Source organism: Eriocheir sinensis, chromosome 51 (genome assembly GCF_024679095.1).
Source record: "Eriocheir sinensis breed Jianghai 21 chromosome 51, ASM2467909v1, whole genome shotgun sequence".
Lineage (NCBI taxonomy): Eukaryota > Metazoa > Arthropoda > Malacostraca > Decapoda > Varunidae > Eriocheir > Eriocheir sinensis.
In genome coordinates this window covers 9,729,588-9,753,653 of record NC_066559.1, presented here as the reverse complement: position 1 = coordinate 9,753,653, position 24,066 = coordinate 9,729,588, and the positions used below count along the sequence as shown (strand labels likewise).

Sequence of the window (24,066 nt, the reverse complement as noted above, 5' to 3'; positions counted from 1 at the left end):
GTGTGTATGCAAAGCTAACAGGTAACAAAGGCGTAACTGTTAAGTATAGCATCTCAGCATGGCGTCACTACTTCACCCTACACGCTCCCTCTTAGACAGAACGAGGCATGGCGCAGCCCATGTCTCGCCGCTCCCGGACTCGTCACCTCCCACCAACCGCACCATAGCACATCCCTCACTCCCTCCCCATAGCATGTCACTGCCGATCCCTCTCTGTCCCGCCCCACGCTCCCTTGACCCGCCAAAACAAGCCGCTATGACATAGGATACGGAAGTCTTTCCGCCTCCGCCCCACGCTCCCTTGCCCCCCAAAACAAGCCGGTATGACAGCCTGCCACTACGGCTGATTATTCCGCCCGCCCACCCCATTGCCCCGCCAAAACAAGCCGCTATGGCGCAGGATACTACGGATGTCCTTCCGCCCCCCACCCACGTGTTTTTCCGCCCCGCCCACGCTCCTTGCCCCGCCAAAACAAGCCGGTATGGCGCAGGATACTACGGATGTCCTTCCGCCCTCCGCCCCACGTGTTTTTCCGCCCCGCCCCACGCTCCCTTGCCCCGCCAAAACAAGCCGATATAATAGCCTGCCACTACGGCTGATTATTCCGCCCCGCCCCACGCGCCATTGCCCCGCCAAAACAAGCCAGTATGGCAATATTATAACTACTCTCGCACTACAACGTTGGTGAAGGAAAATTTGGTGCAGTCTGAGTTTACTTGTCTACATTTGAGTTTTGTGCCATTGTTCCTCGTTCGCAAAGTGTCATCGATCATAAACAATTTTGTTCTGTCTACATTCGTGAAACCATTAAGTATTTTAAAACATTCGATTAGTTTTCCTCGGAGGCGACGTTTCTCAAGAGAGAACATGTTAAGGGTGGAAAGCCTTTCTTCGTAGGATTTGTTGCGCAAGGAAGGAATCATTTTTGTTGCTCGACGCTGAACACCTTCTAGTTTAGCAATGTCCTTTGCATGGTGGGGAGAACAAAACTGTACCGCATATTCCAAGTGGGGTCTGACTAAACTATTGTAGAGCGGAAGTATTACATCTTTATTTTTGAATAAAAAGTTTCTTTTAATGAAGCCCAACATTCTGTTCGCTTTATTTGCTGCATCGATGCATTGATGTGAGAATTTGAGGTTTGATACGATTTTAATCCTTAACGCATTGAACACTTGTGAGTTTAACGCCGCGTATTTCGTAATCGAACTTCTTATTTTTTGTTCCAACTTGAAGGACCTGGCACTTGTCTACGTTAAAGGGCATCTCCCATTTATCCGACCAAGCTGAAATTTTGTGCAAATCCTCTTGGAGGCTTTGCCTGTCTTCGTCAGTGAGAACCGTGTTGCCAATCTTTGTGTCGTCTGCAAATTTACTAATACGATTATTGAGTCCAACATCCACGTCGTTGATGTAAATAATGAAGAGCACTGGGCCAAGAACCGAACCCTGAGGGACGCCACTAGTGACCGGCGAGAGAGAGAGAGAGAGAGAGAGAGAGAGAGAGAGAGAGAGAAAGAATTCGCAATAGATATAAAAAAGTCGATAGCGATGAGAGAGAGAGAGAGAGAGAGAGAGAGAGAGAGAGAGAGAGAGAGAGAGAGAGAGAGAGAGAGAGAGAGGAGAGAGGAGAGAGGTGTGAGAGAGAGAGAGAGGAGAGAGAGAGAGAGAGAGAGAGGAAGGGAAGGGAAGGGAAGGGAAGGGAAGGGAAGGGAAGGGAAGGGAAGGAGAGGGAGAGAAAGGAAAGAGGCGTGAGATGGCCGAAGAGAAAAGGTAAAGAGAGAGGAAGGGAAGGGAAGGGAAGGGAAGGGAAGGGAAGGGAGAGGAAGGAAAGGGAAGGGAAGGGAAGGGAAGGGAAGGAGAGGGAGAGGAAGGAAAGGGAAGGGAAGGGAAGGGAAGGGAAGGGAAGGAGAGGGAGAGGAAGGACAGAGGTGTGAGGGGTGGCCGAAAAGGAAAAGTAAAGACATGTAAACAGGCAAAGGAAAGAGGGAAAAGGGAGGAGAAGGATGAAAAAGCCCTTACCGGAAAGCACTTGAAGAACCTCGCCCTACTGAAGGAGGTTGCCACCCTCGCCACCACAGGCACGGGCACCTCGACGCGGCTCAGGTACTGCGAGAACAGGATCATGAAAGCCATCGTCCTGTGAAGAGGAGGAGGAGGAGGAGGAGGAGGAGGTAGTGGCAGAGGAGGAGGAAGGATTAAGTGGTGGTAGAGGAAGAAGAAAAAGGAAAGAAGTAAAGAAGGAGGAGGAGGAGGAATAAAAAAAGAGGAGGAGGAGGAGGAGGAGGAGGAGGAAGAATTAAGTGGTGGTAGAGGAAGAAGAAAAAGGAAAGAAGTAAAGGAGGAGGAGGAGGAGGAGGAATAAAAAAAAAGAGGAGGAGGAGGAGGAGGAGGTGTAGGTGATAGTGGAAGAAGGAAAAAGAGAAGTAGGGGAGGAGGAGAAGGAGGAGGAGGAAAAAGAGGAGGGGAGGAAGAGAGGAAGAGGTGGTGATGGAAGAAAAGGAAGAAGGAAAAGAAGAAAAAGAAGGAGAGTAGGAGGAAGATGACGACGAGAAGGAATACGAGGAGGAGGAGGAGGAGGAGGAGGTGGAAGATGAGTAAGGTGAGGAGGAGGAGGAGGAGGAGGAGGAGAAAAAATACTAACATTTAACTTAAAAAAACACAAATATTATATACTAAAACAAGTCTATGTATGTCTATAACTCTCTTTTTACACCGTATACTCATTCACTATCCACTACCACCACTACTACTACAACTACTACTACTACCACTACTACTGCTACTACTACTACCGCTACTACTGCTACTACTACTACTACTACTTCTGCCGCTCACATGAAAGAGATGCCCCAGTGTGAGGAGGCCTTGCTGGCGGCGACGTCGAAGAGGGAGAGGCCGACCAGCGCCACAGTGGGAGCGATGGCCAGGGGCGTGATGAAACGGAGCAGAACCCCAACCAAGCCTGCGAAGACAGGTCAGTATCATAAGACACTTTCGCTTCTAACATCAGCTATTTCTATAGGTCAAAAAGGGGGTCAGTCGGGTTCTAATGAGTGTTTCTTTAGGTTCACGGTACAGAAGAAAGGTCACACTACCACCAGGGTCAAGAATTTAATCCTGGATATGCCCATAACTCCTAGGATAGCTTTGTCAAATATGTTTTCTTGGGCGGCGGAATGTCTTATAATACGAGTCAGTACTAACAACGAGACTCAACGCCCACCAGTCTGTATACCTTCTCGCTAAAGCGGATATTTCACTGGAACGATTTTGGTTGAGCAGGCCCCGTCCGTAAGCAAATGCTGACAGAAGGGACACTGCTCATGGATCATAGGGGGGAGGTTATTTTCTGCTCACGATAGCCCGGGCGCCTCACTTCACCCTGATTCGCCGGCTAGTTCTTATGCTCCTCCCATCTCAATGACGTCATCAGCCTTAAACACACTCTCTCTCTCTCTCTCTCTCTCTCTCTCTCTCTCTCTCTCTCTCTCTCTCTCTCTCTCTCTCTCTCTCTCTCTCTCTCTCTCTCTCTCTCTCTCTCTCTCTCTCCTTTTTTATAACTACTTTGCATTTTTATATGAAGCTTCATATATAGTTTATTTATAGTAGTTTATAGATAGCTCTCGCTCGAACTCGATCTCGCTCTCTCTCTCTCTCTCCTCTCCTTTCTCTTATCTTCTCTCTCTCTCTCTCTCTCTCTCTCTCTCTCTCTCTCTCTCTCTCTCTCTCTCTCTCTCTCTCTCTCTCTCTCTCTGAGTGTATGTGTGAGTGTGCGTGTGTGCGTGTGTGTGTGTGTAATTCACCACCACGGCCTGATCGCGTGATCACTCCTAATCGCCAGCAGGTACCCTCCCGACATGAGCAAGTGCTATTTATCGCGCGTGTGTGTGTGTGTGTGTGTGTGTGTGTGTGTGTGTGTGTGTAAATATGCAGGGTCTGAGCTACAGTGTGTGTGTGTGTGTGTGTGTAAATATGCAGGGTCTGAGGCTCTGAGCTACAGTGTGTGTGTGTGTGTGTGTGTGTGTGTGTGTGTGTGTGTGTGTGTGTGTGTGTGTGTGTGTGTGTGTGTGTGTGTGAATATGCAGGGTCTAACCTCCCGAAGGTCTGGGTCCCGAGCAAATTCGTTCCCGTGAAATACCGGATTAATTAAGAAGTGGGTGTGTTTAGCCTTGGAATTAGTAGGATAACGTTTTTAGTTTTGGGAAGATTAGGGTAACGTTTTTAGTTTTGGAAAGATTAGGGTAACGTCTTTAGTTTTGGAAAGATTGGCGTAACGTTTTTAGTTTTGGAAAGATTAGGAGGCAAGCCCATCTATTCTTAAACGTATCGGGCTCCCATTACGACACTTTCCCGAGGCCACAGGGAGGATTAACCGGGTTTTCATGGGGGACTTTTTCCCGTTCAAGTTGCAGAAGTCGGGTAAAACTATCACCAGGATCCCAGAACACTCCATAACAATCCCAAAAACTTTTACGAGAGTCTTTTCAAACAGGCGAACTGAGGGGCCGAGACGCTTAATTATGAATACGGGCAGAAGTCATTAGTTTTGGCAGTATTAGAATAGCATTTTTAGTTCTGGAAAGATTTGAATATCTTTTTTTCTTTTGCCCTATAGCGCCGGTAGGCTTTCATGATGGGCCTGTTGCTCGGCCCCAGCCCGTTAGTGGCGCAGGCAAGTGTGTTACAGTGGCGCCATTCTTGTTTGGCTCTTGCTGCCCCTCGGAGTTCCACTTGATCCTCTTTAGAGAGTGTCGCTAAATTCGAGGTTGATGGGTGGTTTTCTAATAGTATTTTGGAAGTCTTCGGCCACTCGGCGACGAATGAAAATAATCAGCTTGTAGTAGCGGGCAGGACTTGAAGCCGGGTACTGCAGGACACGGCGCCTTCACGCTGACCACTCAGGAAGGGTGGGGAAGGGGGGGGGAGGGTGGAGAAAGAAGGGTGAGAAGAAGGGGTGGGAAAAGAGAGGGGGGAGGGGGAAGATAAGGGTTTTGATTCATTGAGGGATAAGTCTTAGTTTTGGAGATGTTAGGATAATGTCTTCAGTTTTAGAAAGATTAGCATAACGGTTTTTTTTTAGTTTTGGAAAGATGAGGATAACGTCTTTAGTTTTGGAAAGACGAGGATAACAATAGCACAGTCACCCTTTCAAAACCTCACCTGAGAAGCCAAGGACGATCTGAAACACTGAGGCAACCGCGATGGCTCCCTGGACGTCCCTGATCCGGCCCAGCCACTCCTCCTCCCGCGCCCCCGCCGTCATGTTGGCCAAGGGCAGGGCGGCGCACGGTGGATGGATGGACGTGAGAAGCGTGATCGTGGGCACTACATAGGCGAAGTCCCCCCCTTGAACGACGGGCAACCTGGGGAAAGAAAACGGGGGTGGATGAAGGGGCGAAGAGGAGAGAGGTAGAAAGGAGGAGGAAAGGAAGGGAAGGGCGAAGAAGAGAGAGGAAGGAGAGAAAAGGGGAAAGGGAAGACGGTGGGGTAGAAAGAGGAAGAAAGAGGAAGAAGAAAAAAGGGGTATGGAGGGTCTAAAGAAAAGAAGAGAGAGAGAGAGAGAGAGAGAGAGAGAGAACAATGTATGGGATTAGGTTACATCAGCTCACATTTCCAACTCGAGTCTTGCACCATTTTTTTCTTTCCGTCAATTGTGTGTCCTGATAAGCCTTCTCTTCCCCTCCCTTCCCTTCCCTTCCCTTCCCTTCCCCTCTCTTCACTTCCCTTTCCTTTTCCATCCCTTCCCTTCCATTCCGTTCCGTTTCGTTCCCTTCCCTTCCTTTTCCTTCCCTTACATACCATTCCATTCAGTTCTCCTTTCCTATCCCTTCCCTTCCATTCCGTTCCGTACCGTTCCCTTCCCTTCCTTTTCCTTCCCTTCCCTTCCCTTACATACCATTCCATTCAGTTCCCTTACCTTCCGTTCACTTCACTTCCCTTCCCTTCCCTTCCCCTCCCTTTCCTTCCCTTCCCTTCCCTTCCCTTCCCTTCCCTTCCCCACCCTTCCCCTCCTTTCCCTTCCCTTTCTTTCCTTTCCTTCTCTTTCCTTCCCTTTCCTTTCCTTTTCTTTTTCTCCCTTCCCTTCTTTTCCCTTCCCTTTCTTTCCCTTCCCTTCTCTTCCCTTCCATTCACTTCCATTCCCTTCCCTTTCCTTCCCTTTCCTTTCTTCCCCTTCCATTTCCTTCCCTTCCCTTCACTTCACTTCCCTCCCCTTCCCTCTCCTATGTAGTGAAGGGCCTCAACCCCCCACTTCCCTCCACAATTTACACTCATAGTCATCAACCTATTCCTCTTCCTCTCTCTCTCTCCACACTCCTTTCTTTCTCCTCCTCTCTCCTTCCTCTCCAATCTCCGTCTCTCTCCCCTCACCCTTTCCTTCCCCTCCCTCTATCTTCCCTATCTTTCTCTCTTACCTTTGTACACAAGAATATAAGAAGATAATACAAGGCCGATATCTATCTATCTAACTATCTATCTATCTATCTACATACCTACGGATCGACCTCTCCTATAACAATCAATCAATCAGTCAGTCAATCAATCTACCTACGAACCTATTCATCTATCAAGCAATCTCTCTCTCTCTCTCTCTCTCTCTCTCTCTCTCTCTCTCTCTCTCTCTCTCTCTCTCTCTCTCTCTCTCTCTCTCTCTCTCCCCACCACTAACCGTATGCCGAAGGTGGTCTGCAGAAGGGTGACGAGGCCGGAGTGGAAGAGCACAGTGGACACGAGGGCGCTGCGGGCCGGGTCATCCTCAGCCATGCACAGGAAGGACGCCACCATGATCGGGATGCCCACCGTGCCCCCCGCCATGGTCAGGTAGTGCTGGGAGGGGGAGAGGAGGGGGGTTTGAGAGGGAGGAGGAGGAAGGAAAGGGAAAGAGAAGGGTTAGTTGAGGTACACACACACACACACACACACACACACACACACACACACACACACACACACATACACACCTTCGTGGCACAACAGGTAGAGCGCTGTGGTGTGAGGTAGAGGAAATATTTTGTTTTTTTTAAAGAGAAACAAATTTATTCACCGACATTTTTATTTTATTTATTTATCTATTTTTACTAATTATTGCCCAAGCACGTCCGTCTTGCCTGGTGACTGACATGTATATATATTTTGAACTCTCTCTCTCTCTCTCTCTCTCTCTCTCTCTCTCTCTCTCTCTCTCTCTCTCTCTCTCTCTGTCTCTCTCTCTCTCTCTTTACCTGTGTAATATTAGTAGGAAGCGCAAGTGTTCCAGTGGTATTTAAAAATGAAAAATGTGACATGTAGAAATATGAAGCTAAAAATGATTATCTCTCTCTCTCTCTCTCTCTCTCTCTCTCTCTCTCTCTCTCTCTCTCTCTCACCTGGAGGCCGAAGAAGAGGCACAGGTACCACAGGGCACGTCCTCCACGGTGTATATCAGGTCGTTGTGGCCGGCAGGGGGCGTGGGGGCGCCGAGTCTGGGGGCAGGGGTGGGGGTCCTCCTGCGATCTGGACCATCATCATTATCATTATCACTGTTATTATTATTATCATTATTATTTTTTTATTATCTTATCTTTCTTTCCTTCCTTCTTTCTTTCTTTCTTCCTCTCTTTTTTTCTTCCTTCCTTCCTTCCTTCCTTACTGACTTACTACTACTACTACTACTATTACTACCATTACTACTACTACTACTACTACTACTACTACTACTACTACTACTACTACTACTACTACTACTTCTACTACTACTACTACTACTGCGCCTATTCTCTCTCTCTCTCTCTCTCTCTCTCTCTCTCTCTCTCTCTCTCTCTCTCTCTCTCTCTCTCTCTATCTATCTATCTATCTATTTTCAACTCTCAACAATACTTCGTTAAAATATGAATCTAAGTAACTGAAGATGTCTTTACTACACACAAATTAACACTCTAACACAACACAACGGCAACACAAGAGTAACACAACAGTAACACAACGGCAACACAAGAGTAACACAAGAGTAACACAACAGTAACACAACGGCAACACAAGAGTAACACAACAGTAGCACAACAGTAACACAACGGCAACACAAGAGCAACACAAGAGTAACACAACAGTAACACAACGGCAACACAAGAGTAACACAACAGTAACACAACGGCAACACAAGAGTAACACAACAGTAACACAACAGTAACACAACGGCAACACAAGAGTAACACAACAGTAACACAACGGCAACACAAGAGTAACACAAAAGTAACACAACAGTAACACAACGGTAACACTGCAATACTCACTCTGGCGTTATATTGCATATCGCGTGACGTTCCTCTCCGTTCATGCTGTTCACTGCTGTTGCGTTCTTCACCATATCCTGGAAGAAACAGTAGTAGTAGAAGTAGTAGTAGTAGTAGTAGGGAGGGAGGGAGGGAGGGAGGGAGGGAGGAAGGAAGGAAGGAAGGAGAGAGGGAAAGAAGGAAGGAAAAGGAAGAACGGGTGGAAGGAAATCAAAAAGAAGAAAAGAAGGGAGTCAGTCAGTCAGTCAACCAATCAATCAGTCAGTCAGTCAGTCAGTCAACCAATCAATCAGTCACTCAGTCAATCAGTCAGTCAGTCAGTCAGTCAGTCAGTCAACCAATCAATCAATCACTCAGTCAATCAGTCAGTCAGTCAGTCAGTCAGTCAGTCAACCAATCAATCAGTCACTCAGTCAATCAGTCAGTCAGTCAGTCAGTCAGTCAGTCAACCAATCAATCAGTCACTCAGTCAGTCAGTCAGTCAGTCAACCAATCAATCAGTCAGTCAGTCAGTAAGTCACCAGTACCTAACATCCCACCAGCCATGCCTAGTAGCGACAAAGCGCATCACCTCAGGACAATGAGAAGGCAACTCACGCGCACCACCGCCCTCAACACCGCAAGGACTGACAATGAATGTCTCACCACCACACCACACCCACCCATGTAGATCTTGCTGGGCGCCCCGCTAACACGCCTCACGCCATGACTATCAAAACTGGAGGATGCTGTTGTTGTTGTTGTTAGGAGCGTGACGGAGAGGATGAGACAGGTAGTACAGCCCTGGGTAAGGCCACACACGCGCGTCAGGAGTTAAGCATTATACGAAGACTCCCTTTTGTTCTTTGCTGACAGTGACACAGTGACCTGACAACCCATAAACCTTTTTGAAGCAGTCTTGGCAGTGCTCAGAGCTGCGTGGGTCTTAGTGTTTTTTTTTTTCTGATGCCCTGCCTATAGCGCGCAGTAGGCTATCTTGGGGGACCTGCTGGTGAATGGCCTCTGTCTCACACATTCCCGGCCCCGGTCGCGACCGTCCCCGATGACTCCCGATAAGCCGATCGGGGACTGGCCGCCGACAAAATAGGCAATAATCCCCGGATCGGCGGCTTACCGCCGGTCTGCCTGCGGTAGACCGGCGGCTTACCGCCGGTCAGCCGGCGGTTTACCGGCGGTAGACCGGCGACCATATACGATTTTCGATTTCTCCGACCGGCGACGGCAGCAGGTCAGTCGGCGGTCGACCTGCGGCACATCGACGAGCAAACACTTTCGTTGTCACGCCCGTCCAGGTGTTTTGATCATTCGTGAGTTTGACATCGCAATGGCTTTCCTCAGCTCTCGTGAACGCGAAATTGAACTCCTGAAATTGGACGTGGACAGTGACCAAAGTTTGTTGACGCTTGTATGTCTGATGGAAAATAGACGGTTGAAAAAAATACAGAAGAAGAAACGTAGGGCAACGTGGGTGAGGCCATGGATGCAGAGAAGAGACATTCGTATTATCCTCCTACATTCCCCACGTACCACCAGCTCCAGCCTCAACACCCTGGTGTGGATGTGCAGCCACGCCCTCGCACTCCCCATACACCTTCAACCTCGACTTATTCATCCCTGGAGGGAGAGGCCCTACTAGCACCTCGCTCCACCAGCGAGTGAGATCAAGCAGACATGCCCTGCCCAGTATTTAATCTTGGTTGTTGTGAAACCAAATCAGGTGAGGTCTGGTAAACAAGGGAGCGGCTGCTGTCACCTGTCAACCTCATCTTTTCCGCTCCGTGTTTCCGCCCATCCTACTTCCCTATATTCAGCCATCATGTTGTGTGTGTTAGATTTAATGAATAAATAAATAATAACTCTTATTTCCTTTACCGCCCTACACTTTTACACTGCAGTTCCAAAGATGTAATTATAACTGATTTTCATAGTGCTTACCTTTCATTTTGAGACTGCTTCCATTTGTCAAGCGACTGCTCCTGCATCTGAATTGTAGTAATCACGCAGGTGATCACGTACACTCTTTGCTGCAAGTGTTGCAGTGTTGCCTCGTAGATTTCGCATTGGAGTCAGCTCCGACTCCTGTTGACGCCACCTACCACCAGCTACAACCTCAACACCCATTCATTCACCCATCTATATAAATCAGCTAACCAGTCATTCAGTCATCTATAACTCAGCCATCCAACAATTCAGTCATCAGCCATCTATAATCCAGCCATCCAGTAATTTATAAACCAGCCACTCAGCCATTCAGAACACTTGCTCCTTGTACCACTCAACCAACTCCTCCTCCTCTGTGAACAAGTTGATTTTGTTTCGCTCCCACGAATCATTTAGTGATGGTGTAATCTGGTCCTCTGCCATTATTTGATCTTCAAAAGTCTTCTATAGCTGTGGGTATGTTGCTTGGGTGTAGAGACGCGTGCCAGGTGATTTTATATGTTTATAATAAGCAGCTTCATACCTAAATTAATTCGTGTGCATAAAATCTCTCTCTCTCTCTCTCTCTCTCTCTCTCTCTCTCTCTCTCTCTCTCTCTCTCTCTCTCTCTCTCTCTCTCTCTCTCTCTAATATATATACATATATCTTTCTATTTTTTCTCTCTCACCCATTTCTCTTCCTCCTTTCTCTCATCTCCCTTCATCCCTCGCTCCTACCTGTTCCTCCTCGTTTTCCTCCTTCCTCCCTTGCTAATCCCCAGGTCAGACACAGGTGTTCACTCGCGGTCTACCGCCGGTCTATCGCCGGTCTACCGCCGGTCTGCCGTGGGTGTCGGCGGCTGACCGCCGGTCGACCGCCGGTTGACCGCCGGTCGACCAGGCGCATCGCCGATATCTTTGAAAATTTTAAAGTTGACCGGTGGTGGTCGGCTGCGTCTACGGTCCTCAGGGTCGACCGGCGGTCGACCGGCGGTCTGCCGCCGACAATCCCCGATCTTACAGCCGGTCGACCGGCGACCGGCTTATCGGGAGTCATCGGGGACGGTCGCGACCGGGACCGGGAATGTGTGAGAGCCCCTTGGCGCAGGCGAATTATATTTATAGTGGCTGCCGTGATGTATGTCTCTTGCTTGACCCATGCTGCTCCCCGGTGCTCCTCTTAACCGGAGTGACTGAAGATAGGGTTGACTGAAGAACTTGAACCAAGGACCTCGGGATTACCACGTTCGCGCCCTGACTACTCGGCCATCTCCTTCTGATACACTGCGGGGAGGGGAGAAGTGGGGTTTTGGGGGGCGAAAAGGACTTTGGTGAACCTCGCTCTAAAACAAAGGAAAATGTGGTTCTCCAATTCTTTTAGCGGATGTAGTAACCACTTGCAATATTCGATGGTGGTCACGTGGTATACCCTTCACCCAGCATATGCGTTCAACAAAGTGGTAGAAGGGAAGAAGGAAAGAAGAATGGAAGGAAAATGAAAGAAAAAAGAAAGGAAGGCAGCAAGTTAGGAACAGCATTACACTTAGGAAGGAAGGAAGGAATAAGGAAAGAAGGAAGAAAGAAGAGAAATATGCGCAAACAATAATACCTTAGCCTTGTCCGAGAAAGACCAGATGCTTAGTTTTAATTTTAGGCTGATATCTTGTACTCCGCCCTTATCAGCCTTGTTCGCGAGACTATATGATCGGTTTCCTTATCTAAACTGTTAATACCCATATCCCGCCTCGCTTCCTGTGTCCTCGCGTGCCTGAAGGATAAACAAAACCACATCATGCAGACAGGCGTTCCGACACACACACACACACACACACACACACACACTGGATACTCATCAAATTCCGGTCGTGTAGCCTACCTCCAATTAACCCCCTACCCCCGCCGATAAAGAAGGACTCAATCTCCGGGAATGCTCGAAGCTCTACCCCTCCCCCCCCCCCCCCACCCACCCACCGCAGACATCAATGCCGAAGAGATACTGAACAGAGGAACAATGACATTAAAGTGTTGACGTCCAGATAATGAATCACTCTGTAGCATAACTCTCCTAACTTTATGCTCAGCAGTTTGGGGGCATTTCCAGGAGTAGTTTTATAGACCCTGGTGGTAGTTTTTTTTTTTTTTTTCTCGGAGCTTCTTAGCACACACACATTTGACCATGGGCTTTCGTAGGAGTTTGGGGGCATTTCCAGGAGTGGTTTTATAGACCCTGCTGGTAGTTTTTTCGGAGCTTCTTAGCACACACACATTTGACCAGGCTTTCGTAGGAGTTCTGGGTTCTTCCAGGGGTAGTTTTTAGACCCTGGTGATAGTTTGACCCTTCTTCTGTACCATGAACCTAAAAAAAGCACTCATTAGAGCCCGACTGATCTCCTTTTGGCTTTTGGAAATACTTGATGTTAGAGGCGGAGGATGAGAGGACCTTATTCTTGAACATTTCGGCATCCAAGCACTCTCACATATTTGACAAGGCTTTCGTAGGAGTTTGGGGCACTTCCAGGGATAGTTTTTAGACCCTGGTGGTAGTTTGACCCTTCTCCTGTACCATGAACCTCAAAGAAGCACTCATTAGAACCCGACTGATCTCCTTTGGCCTTTGGAAATACTTGAGGTGAGGGGTGAAAGCGTCTGCAGACAATATCGACCAAACACTATGGTTGATATTCTTCTTAGGCGAGTCCGTAACATAATATTTCAACAGGCCAAAAAATGAGGTGAAATGTGTTATAATCAGTGTTTTTTCCGGGTTCCTTGTATAGTACATTAGATTTGCCCAACTACCACCATATAAAACTACCCCTGCTGAAATGCCCACAACCCCGACGTGAGCCTTGCCAAATATGTGTGTGTGCCTGGACCCTTGTGAATTATGCTCCACAGACGCATTTGACGAGTCCGTTTAACGAGAAGATTGATTGATTGATGTAGACAGCTCAAAAATTCGATATATACTTGGTGGATGAGTGTAAAAAAAGAAGGAAAGGGATATGAAAAGGAAGACGTGGAGAAGGATCGAGGAGAGAGAATAAGGACGATACGAGAAGAAAGAAAAAAGAAAGAGGAAGAAGAAAAGGAAGAAAAGAACTGAAGGAGGAGGACATGGAGAAGGAGAAGAAGAAGAAGAAGAAGAAGAAAGAAGATGATGAAGAAGAAAACGAAAATGAAGCTGAAGACAAGAAAAGGAGCATGGGGAGGAGAAAAAGGAGGAAGAAGATAAAACAAAAGTGGGAGGAGGGAAGATCGAATTACCAAGCTGCCGCATATCAACAACACACTACGACCTCAAGAAAACAATGGACAACGAACGTGATGGACATAAGCTAACCTCAAACAGCAGCGGCTCAAGAAGAAACGTATTGTCGCACTCTGCCTAAAGTAATGAAAATGAGAACAACAAGTAATGAAAGAAGATGAAGAAAGAGGGGATACAAAAGGTCATAAATGTAGAGATGAGAAAGAAGGTATAGACGTAAGGTATAGTGAAAGAGGAGATAGAAGGAGAAGTGATGATTGGAGAAATGAGAAAGAACAGAGATAATGAGACTGAGGAAACAAGAAAGAGAGAAAGAAGGAGACAGACGTTAATGGTGAAGGAGGAGGTAGAGAAGGAGGTGATGATTGTGGAAATATGAAAGGAAAGACGAAAGTTGAAGAAGAAGAAGAAGAAGAAGGAGGAGGAAGAAAGAAAAGGTGATGATTGGAGAGATGAGAAGACCCAGAAACAAAGGAGGATTTAGAAGAAGGTGATGATTGTGAATATGAGAAATGAGAAAGACGAAAGGTGAAGGAGATACAAGAAAGAGGACAAAAGAAGGAACAGAGGATGAGACAGAGATGAGAAAGACGAAAGGGATGAGAAAAAACGAAGAATAGTAGGCTAGTTTCTTTAAGTCCCTCTCTCTCTCTCTCTCTCTCTCTCTCTCTCTCTCTCTCTCTCTCTCATACACACACACATACATTCTATAATCTGACATCAACTATTTCCAAAGGCCAAAGAGAAGATCAGTCAAGTTCTTATGAGTGGTATTTTAGGTTCACGGTGCAGAAGAAGGGTCAAACTACCACCAGAATCATTGAACCACCCTTGAAAATGCCCCCAACTCCTACTAAAGCCTTGTCAAATATGTTTACTTGGGCGACGGAAGGAATGGCCCTGAAACGCTGTGCTCACTTCACTGCGGATACTGACGAACTGACTTGTCTTGAGGGATCCCCAGACCTTTACGTGGATGATTATATGACGTGTCCACTCAAAGCCCCGACCACTACCAGGCTCCCCTCACACATCCACTCATCCATCCACCCAACCCTTAACACACCAATCATCTATCTCTTTCTTTCTCGCCTTCTTCTTCCTCTCATGTCTTTCTCTATCTCCCATTCTCCATCCCTCTTATCTCCCCCCTTTCCTTTAATTCCCTCTTCGTTCCCCTTCACCTCCTCCTTCTTCATCTCAATCCACCACCATTTCTCTTTCTTCTCCTCCTCCTCCTTCTCCTTTCAGACCCATCACCCTTTCTTTCTCTCTTCCTTTTCATCCTCTTCACTTTCTCCTCCTCCTTCATCTCTCATCCACCTCGTTTTCTCTTTCTTCCTCTCCTTCGTTTCATATCCACCACTCTTTCTCTCTCTCTCTCATTCTCCATTCCCCTCTCCTCCTCCCCCTCTTCCGAGATCAACGAATATGAGTTTTTTTTTTTTTTAACCCAAGACCCAATCACCAGGTCTCCCCCTATTACCTATCCGTCCAACACCGCACCTCCTAACACATCCACCACCATCCCTCTCTCCCTCTCCATCTTCTCCTCTTCCTTAAAACCCAACCACCCAACTCTTCCATCACCTAACTTACACAGAACGCCTTCCCTCTCTTCCTCCACCTCTTCCGATCTCATCAACGAACGACCTATTCCTCTATCTATCCTTACTTATCTATCTGTCAGTATCTCCTTTTCTCTATATTTATTTCTCTATCTATCTGTGTATCAATCAGTATTTTTCTCTCTCTCTCCCCCCCCCCCCTTGGGTGTTAATGTTGCGTAACTTAAGCTCTCTCTAGACATATCTTGCACTTCATGACCTCTTTTACTTAGTGCAAGATCAGCTTCCACCTCCATTGTCCTTCTCCTCCTCCTCCTCCTCTCTCTCTCTCTCTCTCTCTCTCTCTCTCTCTCTCTCTCTCTCTCTCTGTGTTTCCTTCCTTCCTTCTCTTATTTTTGCATTTCTCTTCTTCCTCATTCTTACTTTTCTCCATTTTTTCTTTCTGTCTTCGTCTTTCTTTCTTTCTGCCTTCCTTTCTTTTCTCTCCTCATCTTTGTTTCCTTCATTTACTCTCTCTCTCTCTCTCTCTCTCTCTCTCTCTCTCTCTCTCTCTCACACACACACACGCATACTACACAACACACACTTCTGCTCCTGTGCAAATCATTCTCTCATTCATTCTTGCTTCATTCTAATTCAATCATATATCCTTGTGGCCTTGTTAGGTAGATTTACAAGCAGGACCTCTTCACTGCATTCCCTCCCTGATATAGACAACAAGGAGGACAATAGCTAGCATGCATTCAGACTATCACTGGCCTCACAAAACTACCCATGGAAAAACCCTCCATCCCTATGAACAAGCCCTATCAAATTATGTGTGGGTGAGTGTCCTGAAATGTTTGTGAATACGGGCCTGTATGCAACAAAACATTTTCAGCCATAGACTAGGAAAACCTTCATTTGATTCACTACAGCTAGAGGTCCTCGGCCAAAACTTTCCATTTTTTTGTAACACATTTCAAATACTTGATTAATCTGCATATCTTAATGAGCCAGTTTGCTTTTTTTTTTTTTTTTTTTTCCTGCCAGCCTATAGCACTGGTAGGCTTTCTCTTGAGGGGCCAGGATGGTAGTTGGCCCCAGCCCGTCGTGGCGCAGGCAAGTGTTTTATAGTGGCGCCATCTTTTCTTGGCTCATGCTGCCCCCCCATAGCTCATTCTTGATTCACTTGGTTTCCTCTAGTCTAGGTTGATGGGTGGTCTTCAGGACAGCATGTGGGTAGTCTTAAGCCACTCGGTGGTGACTGAAAAATCCCAGGTGGTAGCGGCGGATTCGCACCCGTGTCGTCCATCACATGGTGAATGCTGGGCCTGCACGCTAACTACTCAGCCACCTGCATTTTAATTTGTCGACTAATTTGAGTATCCAGAGGGACAATGTTGGTAAGGAGAACTGGTGCTGTAAGGCTTTCGGATCACTGGGTAGAAACCACATTGCATCAACATCTATCGCTTACCTCTCTCTGTCTCTGACCATCATGATGCTTTGTCTTAACTAGACAGTCGGATTCCACCAAAAACCTCTCCCTTTGATTCACTACAGATAGAGTTCCTTGGCCTTAACATTCAATTTTGTTCTAATACATTTCACTTTGTTGAGTTACTTGTACACTAGTGTCTGTAGAATCCATTTTTTGCCACAGATAACCCTAACAAGGACATTACAACACCATAGGCCATGTTACAAGTCGAATCTGAGAAGTTTCGGGTCCCTACAGAGTTCGGGATGAATAACTCTGTTGGGACACATAACTTCTCGGATTTGACTTGTAATACGACCCAGTGCTGGAAAGGAGAGCCAATAGGACACTTGCATAAGATTACTGTCTCGGGGGGTTAACCCCTTCAATACAAGCAGACAAAACATAACCTCCATGCCATATCCTGGTTTTACAGACTACGTAGAATAGTCCAATGACCATGACGCACATACAGCGTCTCTAGGATATGGTTCGAGAGATGAAATGACTCATATACTGCGTCATGGTACTGAAGAGGTTAATCAAAATCACCACTAGACAGCGTACTGATTTTTTATATGTATGTACAAAATATAATTATAACAAAACTTCTGCTCATTAGTCATACATATACATATATACAGCTTCCAAAACAAACTATCTCAATGAAAGTTTGCCCTTCAGATATGGGATGCAAAGTGTTAAGATCTCACCAGAAAATTTTGTGAAGGCCAACAAATGACACTTGAACAGATGAGAATGAAACTAGAGACAACCTATTGGTCCCTAAACTAACACAAACAACACTTGATGACTAAAAGAAACTATGATCTAACAAACATAACCAAAAAAAAGACAGGATCACCTTGATAACTAGAAGAAACGATGCAATTATCTAGCAAACATATCGAACAGAAGAACCATCACTAACAAAAAACAAAACAGCAACACTATCTTGGCCACCAATGCACATCCAACACTCCTACACCAGTATCTCCATCCTTGTCTAGTGGTCTTGGTAAACGCTAAAGCCTTTATTAACACTACTTCGTGAGTCAAGTATTCATAGGAGTCACCAATGAGGATCAAAAGATGAGGCCAGCTTACTAATGCACACTTACACTCCTTCACTAACACCTCCATCATCCTCTAGTACTCTTGGCAAACACAAAAGCATCCAACACTACTATGCAAGTCAAATGTTCTTAAGTCACCCTGAAGGAACAAAATAAGATGCAAAAATACCAATGCACACTCAACACTCCCTCTCTAACACCTCCATCATGCCCTAGTGGTTTTGATGGAAAGTAAAGGAGCCAAGCATTTCCTCTGCACTCCAAAGACTCATTACTTAGCCAAGCCCAATGATGCCTCCTTCATAACCTTAAGCAAACAGTAGTCAACAGATAAAGTCACAAAGAAAATCATGGAAGGCCTTTAAAGTTTCTACTCAGATGAATTCTTTGATAGACTAAATGAATTGAAAAGAAAAATAAGATGTTAAACAAAAAGAAAGAAGATTAAATGAATAAAGGAATGGAATACATGAACACCAAAACACCTACCAAAGAGAGCATTCAAGATCTACATTTGCATCCACATTTCTTACAAAATATACTGTGTGGTTTTCTTCACACAAATTCAACAGTTAAGGAGACTCCAAGGTATGAGCCACAACAGTCTGAGAGCATTCACAACTCAACAAGCAAGCCGTTAGTAACACTCTAGTCCCTGCCAAACAAAGTGACAACCTCCCAATCCAAGGCCAAGACATCCCTTCATTCACAGTCACCACACATTCACACCCTACTAACAACTGACACCCCGATCTCACCCCCCAACTCTGATCCTTATGTAACACCAACGCTCAGTGCCTCATGTAGGAGTCAATGGCAAAGGAGAACACAGCAAACCCAATCGCTCCGACCACCCCGGCTTTGACGCCAGCTGCAAACAAAGACACTCTTCAGCATGAGGCTTACAGGAATAGGTCTCTTAAATTTATGCTTATATTTTTTATCTTATTATTTCATAGCACACAGGTTACATTATTCTATTTGCTATTTCACTTAATCATGAGTCTTAAAGGTAGTCTCTTAAAATTATACTTCTATACCTTTTAGCTCATCATACCGCAAAAAGTTACATTATTCTATTTGCAGTTTCACTGATCAATGAGACTTCAAGGTAAACATACTCTTAAAATTATACCCCTAGAGCTTCTATCTTACAATGACACAAAAGTTATATCATTCTATTAGTATCTGTTGAAAGACACTCATAATTTTTAATAACTAGTGGGAAGGTGCATATAACTACTTTAATTTTTACTATATTAATACATTCCATGCAGTTACTTAGTAGCACTGCTCTGTGATTTAGGCTCTTCAGATTTTTTAACCCTTTAACTGCGGATTTCCTACAAGAAGACATCACCGAGCTACAGGAATGGAACAAAAAGTGGCTGCTACAATCCAATGAAGAAAAATGTAAAGTCCTGCACCTTGGGAGGGGATATCCAGCATACCAATACCACATAGGAAACACTACACTATCCACCACAGAGGCAGAGAAAGGCCTGGGAGTATATGTTACCAGGCTACCAGTTAAAGCCAAATCCATGCCAATTGCAGTGGGTGGGTTAATGAATGACAATGAAACTTCAGGTATGTAGGTATTTCCATGCATACACTTACCAAAGCATTGTCAAGTGTGCTTCTTGAGGTTCAGGGTTTGGGTCAGCCTTAAGACACATGATTGAGAGCTCTTTACTTTATCTTACTTTACTTAACCTTTACTTACCTTTACCACCTTACCCTTAACTTTATCTTTATCTTACATCTCTCATTAGTTTTATTAAGGTACCCAAATCAGCGTTTGCTGAGCTCTTCTATGCAGAGACCCCAAGGTTGACTGGAGTAAGCTAAACAACACAGATCAGGTGCTGGTAATTTCTTATCCCTACATAATAGCTGTCTTGAGCTTTATTGGGCACTATCTCTTAAACTTTTCCTTTTCCTTTACTTTCCCACTCTGGTCTTTCCTTGCAATTCACCCGTCATCCATTATCTATTCAGACACATCTTTTTGAACACCTTCTAAGAACAGTCTCCACTTGCTCCTCTCTATTTACCTTCCTTTCATACTCCTATCCTCTCTCCATCTCTAATATATCTTGGCAACATTATTCTACTTAAGACTTTTACAACAAAGTAATCTGTGATCAACAACTGGTCCTTCAGCTTTGGGGGTGTAACAAGCATCAACAAAAGTGTCCATACAAAGCTCAAATAGTGCAGTGAGCATATTCATTCTAGTATTTAATCTCTTTGCTATGGAGTAATCAGCTATAGGGATTTGTATCTACTACCTCCCTCCCGAAATTGACCTCTCTTTCGGCCACCTCTTTAGAGTCTTTTTTAGGAGCAGCGAGTAGCGGGCTTTTTTTTATTATAGTTTCCTTTTTTGTGTGCCCTTGAGCTGTCCTTGTAAAAAAAAAAAAAGATAAAATACACAAAATCTGAATATGTAGTCTCGTGTGGCCAGAAATTTAATCAAGTGTACTGTCCTTCTTATGTAGTAGTATCCTCTCTGGTATGAGGCTAACAAGGGGTGTTCCAGTTAGAAGAAATGAGAACATGAAAGGCTGAATCTCATGCATGGTTGAAAAATACAAAACACACTAACCTCTCAGTCCCAGAATGCCACCCGTGATGCCTCCTGCGTAGGTGCCATTTTTCCAGTCAGTCTTCCCTCGGTACTGAATGAATAAAAGAGTCCATCGATGACCTACATCATCATTCATTTAAAAGGATACAATAAAATCTAAACATAGCCCTAGGGACATGTACCCCTGGTAGAATGACGAGAGAACTAACTCTGTTGAAGTCATGGATGAACATGCTATACTTACTTACATTCACAATCATTACCACTGTACAATGATCTTACTCAATAGTTTTATGGTACATCAATGACTGTTGGTAGAAACATTCTCTCAGCATTACGATGTTAAAACTCTAAAAATTTTACTGTACTCATGACAGCATATTTATTTTATATCTAGGGGCAGATCTCACTAGTACTAGGAAGGGGAGGTACAGTTTTCTATTTTTCTAATCCTTATAGGTCTTTGTAATTAGAGTGGACATGTATTCTCTGTGGGTCACCTCGTCTCACAAGCAACTCTGACATGTGCAAGCAAACACTACAACCAAGACTCACCGTCTCAATGGCACACTCCACACCAGAAAACATGAACCCGATAGCCGCAAAGTTTTTCCCGTATGATAACGTGGAAACCTTCAACTCCCGGAGGACCTGCAAGGAGGAACAAGTTTTGAGGACAAACATTTACAATCTTACAAGTTAATTTTCCACCTTGGTTGAAACAATGAATGTGTGATGAAAAATTGTGCAATGGCAATGTCACAACTACTGATGTTAATTCTGATGTTTGTTGGCACAGCTAGCAAAGCCGTAATTAGTGGTTAGTGACAATAATAATTTAACATTGAAAACTTGTCACTAAAAATAAAAAAGCTATCCCACCAACCTCTGATTGCAGTGTACAGTGATACTACATTAGTTTGAGGTAGAACCAGGTAAGAGAATTTCAGGTGAAATTACCTAGTTGATAGTACACAGAGGAATTTTCTTCTGTAGCTAACTATACAGCCTGACACTTACCTCTCGGGCAGAGGGCTGAGGCTTGTCTGGCGTGGGGATGTTGGGTGTAACACTGGCAGCAAACAGACCAATGCCACCACCAAGAACAAACCCTGTTGGTATTGAAAAAGAGGATTAATGTCTGTTAAGTATTCCTTCATTCTATCATGAACACTTGATTCTATCTTTTTTTATTTTACAATAAAGGAGACACTTCCAAGTATTGAATGAGGCATCAAAACATTTAAATGAAAGGACAAAATAGTTAAAACAGGAAGCAGCAATAGAGGAAATAAATACCTTTCAGGCAGGCAAAGCCCTCTGAACCTTTCAAGGTTAGGATTACCTTACAAATGAGGAGGTTAGGTTACAATTGTTAGGTACGATTAATTTCAATACATGCCTGCAATTTTGCCAATACGCTTTGGACTACTTTTGTGGTGGTGAGCTAAGGTTTTCGGCTCCTTTGAGCTAGTTGGACAGCTGCATTAGTGCCACCCATGCCTCCTGTATTTTTAATGAAGCAAGTGATACGCTTAACGAGTCACAACCATGCCTTTTCCAAATCTTAACCAGGCCTGTACCCTCCCCCGCCACTCACCGGCCACCAGGGACAGCACGGACTTGAAGGCGCAGCTCTCAAAGGTCGCCTCCACCATCTTCTCCTCCTTGGACTTGATGACGGTGGGCGTGAAGCTGCGCGGGATGATCATGTTCTCGCGCTCCCGCCGCTGGTTCAGGACCAGGAACTTGGCGATCTGGTCGATCTCCTGCGGCGTGAAGAGCGGCTTCTTGTCCCCGCCCTCCATGCTCGCCTCGCTCGCCATGCCCACGGAGCTCGGGGCCCACCGCTTTTTTACGTCGCTCAAGGCTTTACACACGCTTAATCCGATCCCTGTGTATACGTCATGACCCACGTGTTCCAGGTAATTAGTCTGTGTAGTGTTGGTCCAGGTAAAGGCGAGTAAAGGTATTAACTTGGGTGTTGCGGGCAGCCGGTGAGTTCACGGCCGCGGCGCTGCGAGGGTTTGTTTACACTCTTGCTCCTGCTGTAAAGGTGACCCGTTGGAGAGTCTGGCCTCCATATCGGCACAACCTGATTGATGATAGATTGATTGTTTATTGTTGCAAGTGTAAAGTCTTTTTTTTCAAGGCAACGCTACATTCCTTCTGACGGCCACTGTTTAGATGGTAATGTGGTAGTGGGGTGCTCGTCTGGCTATTTCCGAGCGGTTGTCAATGATGTTGAGACAAGCCTCGGGACAAGTGAACATTCGCTCTGGGTTTTAGTGCGGTAATGATGGAAAATGGGTGGATTCCCGTGTGAACCACTCTAAGACAATGTTTAGTTAAGGGGGAAGTGGTGATAACGTGCGTGTGTGGGTGTTCAGTGACGCCCAAATGGCAGGTTGACAGGCTTGAAATTATAGCACTTACAGCAACTTAATCACTTTTCTTATGTATGAATAGTTACAGCTCCTGGGAGGTTAGCGGAGTGACAATTTTAAATGAATACATACATATTACTGAACCTAACTATCTATCAGGGAGATTGGGGAACATTTGAATGCTTATCTGTGTTGAAGTGCTGACTGGTGTAGGATGGAGGAGGGCACTGGGGCGATTGAGGCGCCGGCGGAGGGTAGAGACTGCCAGGGCGGGTAACTGCAGCACTGACAGCGCGGGTAACTGCAGCACTGACAGCGCGGGTAACTGCAGCACTGACAGCGCGGGTAACTGCAGCACTGCCAAGGCGGGTAACTGCAGCAGCGTTGTTGACGAGGCGTGGTTGAAGAGGCCGTGGTTGGGTGGTTTGCGAGCTGAGGCGTGGTTGCAGAAGCCGTGGAGGTGGTTATGACGGCAAGGCTGGTTTAAGGCGTTGTTGAAGAGGCTGCTTCTGCCGTGGTTTTGTTTCGCCTCGCCTTGCTGAGCTTTGCTGTGCCTTGCCTCGCCTCTGCCGTGCTTGCGGGGGTGTTCACATGGCTGTGATGGACGGTCACGCCCACCTCTTAATGTGCGTCCTTCACCGCTCGTCGGCCTCGCTCTCTGCCTCTCACTCTCTGGGTTTTGTCTCTTCGCTGGCAGCCCTCCTCGCTTCCTGCTGCTTGTCTCCTCACTGCCCGGCTTCTCTCTGCCCTCGCCTTCTCGCCTTTGCTCCTCGCTAAGCTCCTCCCCCTTCTTCACGTGACTCCCTCTCTGCATTTCAACTAGATAATCTATCGCTAGCTAAGTAATAATCATTCTAGGGTTCGAGACTGGAGATGAGGGATTTCAGAATAGTCTTTCATCCATTCACACCCTCATTCACGCCAATAATCTCTACTTATCACACACACTCGTTCACCCGTCCACACATCCGCTCACTTGCTCGTTTGTTGTAATATATAATCATTCACTCACTTGCATTCCATACTCATTCACTCGTTACACTTTTGGAGCGTTACACAAGTAAAACAACAAAGGAGAAGGGAGGAGCATGCCATCCCAACCCCCAGGCAGTACAGAGTGTGATTATACAACTAAGGATACATGTGTAAATAGCACCAGGAAACTAAAAAGATACAATGGTAGGGGACGTGCTAAAAAAAATAATAAATAAATAAATAAATAAATAAATAAAGGCCTTGATTCAGACATAAGGGACTGTACATATGGACTACAATCTAAGGGCAGACCTGTAAAAATAAAATAAAACAAGCAGTATCCATTACAAATCTTCCAATTCCCTATTTCTTGCACACCACATCTTTTCCAAAAAACTCTTCATGGCTGCTATAATTCTCTCATTTGCTTCAGCACTCAGTCCCAGCAGCAGCATAATCCATTCCCTCTCTGTCACCATTGTCTCATTTTAGTTTCATGGTGCTGCCTACACTTGTATTAATAGTTATATAATCACACTCTGTA

At 45.7% G+C, this 24,066-nt stretch overlaps 2 protein-coding genes and 1 pseudogene across 2 annotated transcripts; all 3 read right to left on the bottom strand.

Annotated features, from left to right (window-relative positions):
- Positions 1–7,475, bottom strand: part of LOC126982428 (solute carrier family 23 member 2-like) — a 30,494-nt pseudogene extending 23,019 nt beyond the window's left edge.
- Positions 7,476–17,551: 10,076 nt separating this feature from the next.
- On the bottom strand, positions 17,552–22,762 carry LOC126982667 (mitochondrial import inner membrane translocase subunit Tim22-like). The gene is made up of 5 exons (XM_050834933.1): positions 21,761–22,762; positions 21,181–21,272; positions 20,716–20,811; positions 20,179–20,251; positions 17,552–18,438 (listed from the first exon to the last, which is right to left on the bottom strand). The coding sequence occupies exons 1-5, from the start codon at positions 21,984–21,986 to the stop codon at positions 18,359–18,361; spliced, it is 567 nt and encodes a 188-aa protein (XP_050690890.1). The 5' UTR covers positions 21,987–22,762; the 3' UTR covers positions 17,552–18,358.
- On the bottom strand, positions 22,077–23,613 carry LOC126982666 (uncharacterized). Its single transcript, XM_050834932.1, has 2 exons — positions 22,753–23,613; positions 22,077–22,208 (listed from the first exon to the last, which is right to left on the bottom strand). The coding sequence occupies exons 1-2, from the start codon at positions 23,359–23,361 to the stop codon at positions 22,164–22,166; spliced, it is 654 nt and encodes a 217-aa protein (XP_050690889.1). The 5' UTR covers positions 23,362–23,613; the 3' UTR covers positions 22,077–22,163.
- Between the last annotated feature and the right edge of the window lie 453 nt (positions 23,614–24,066).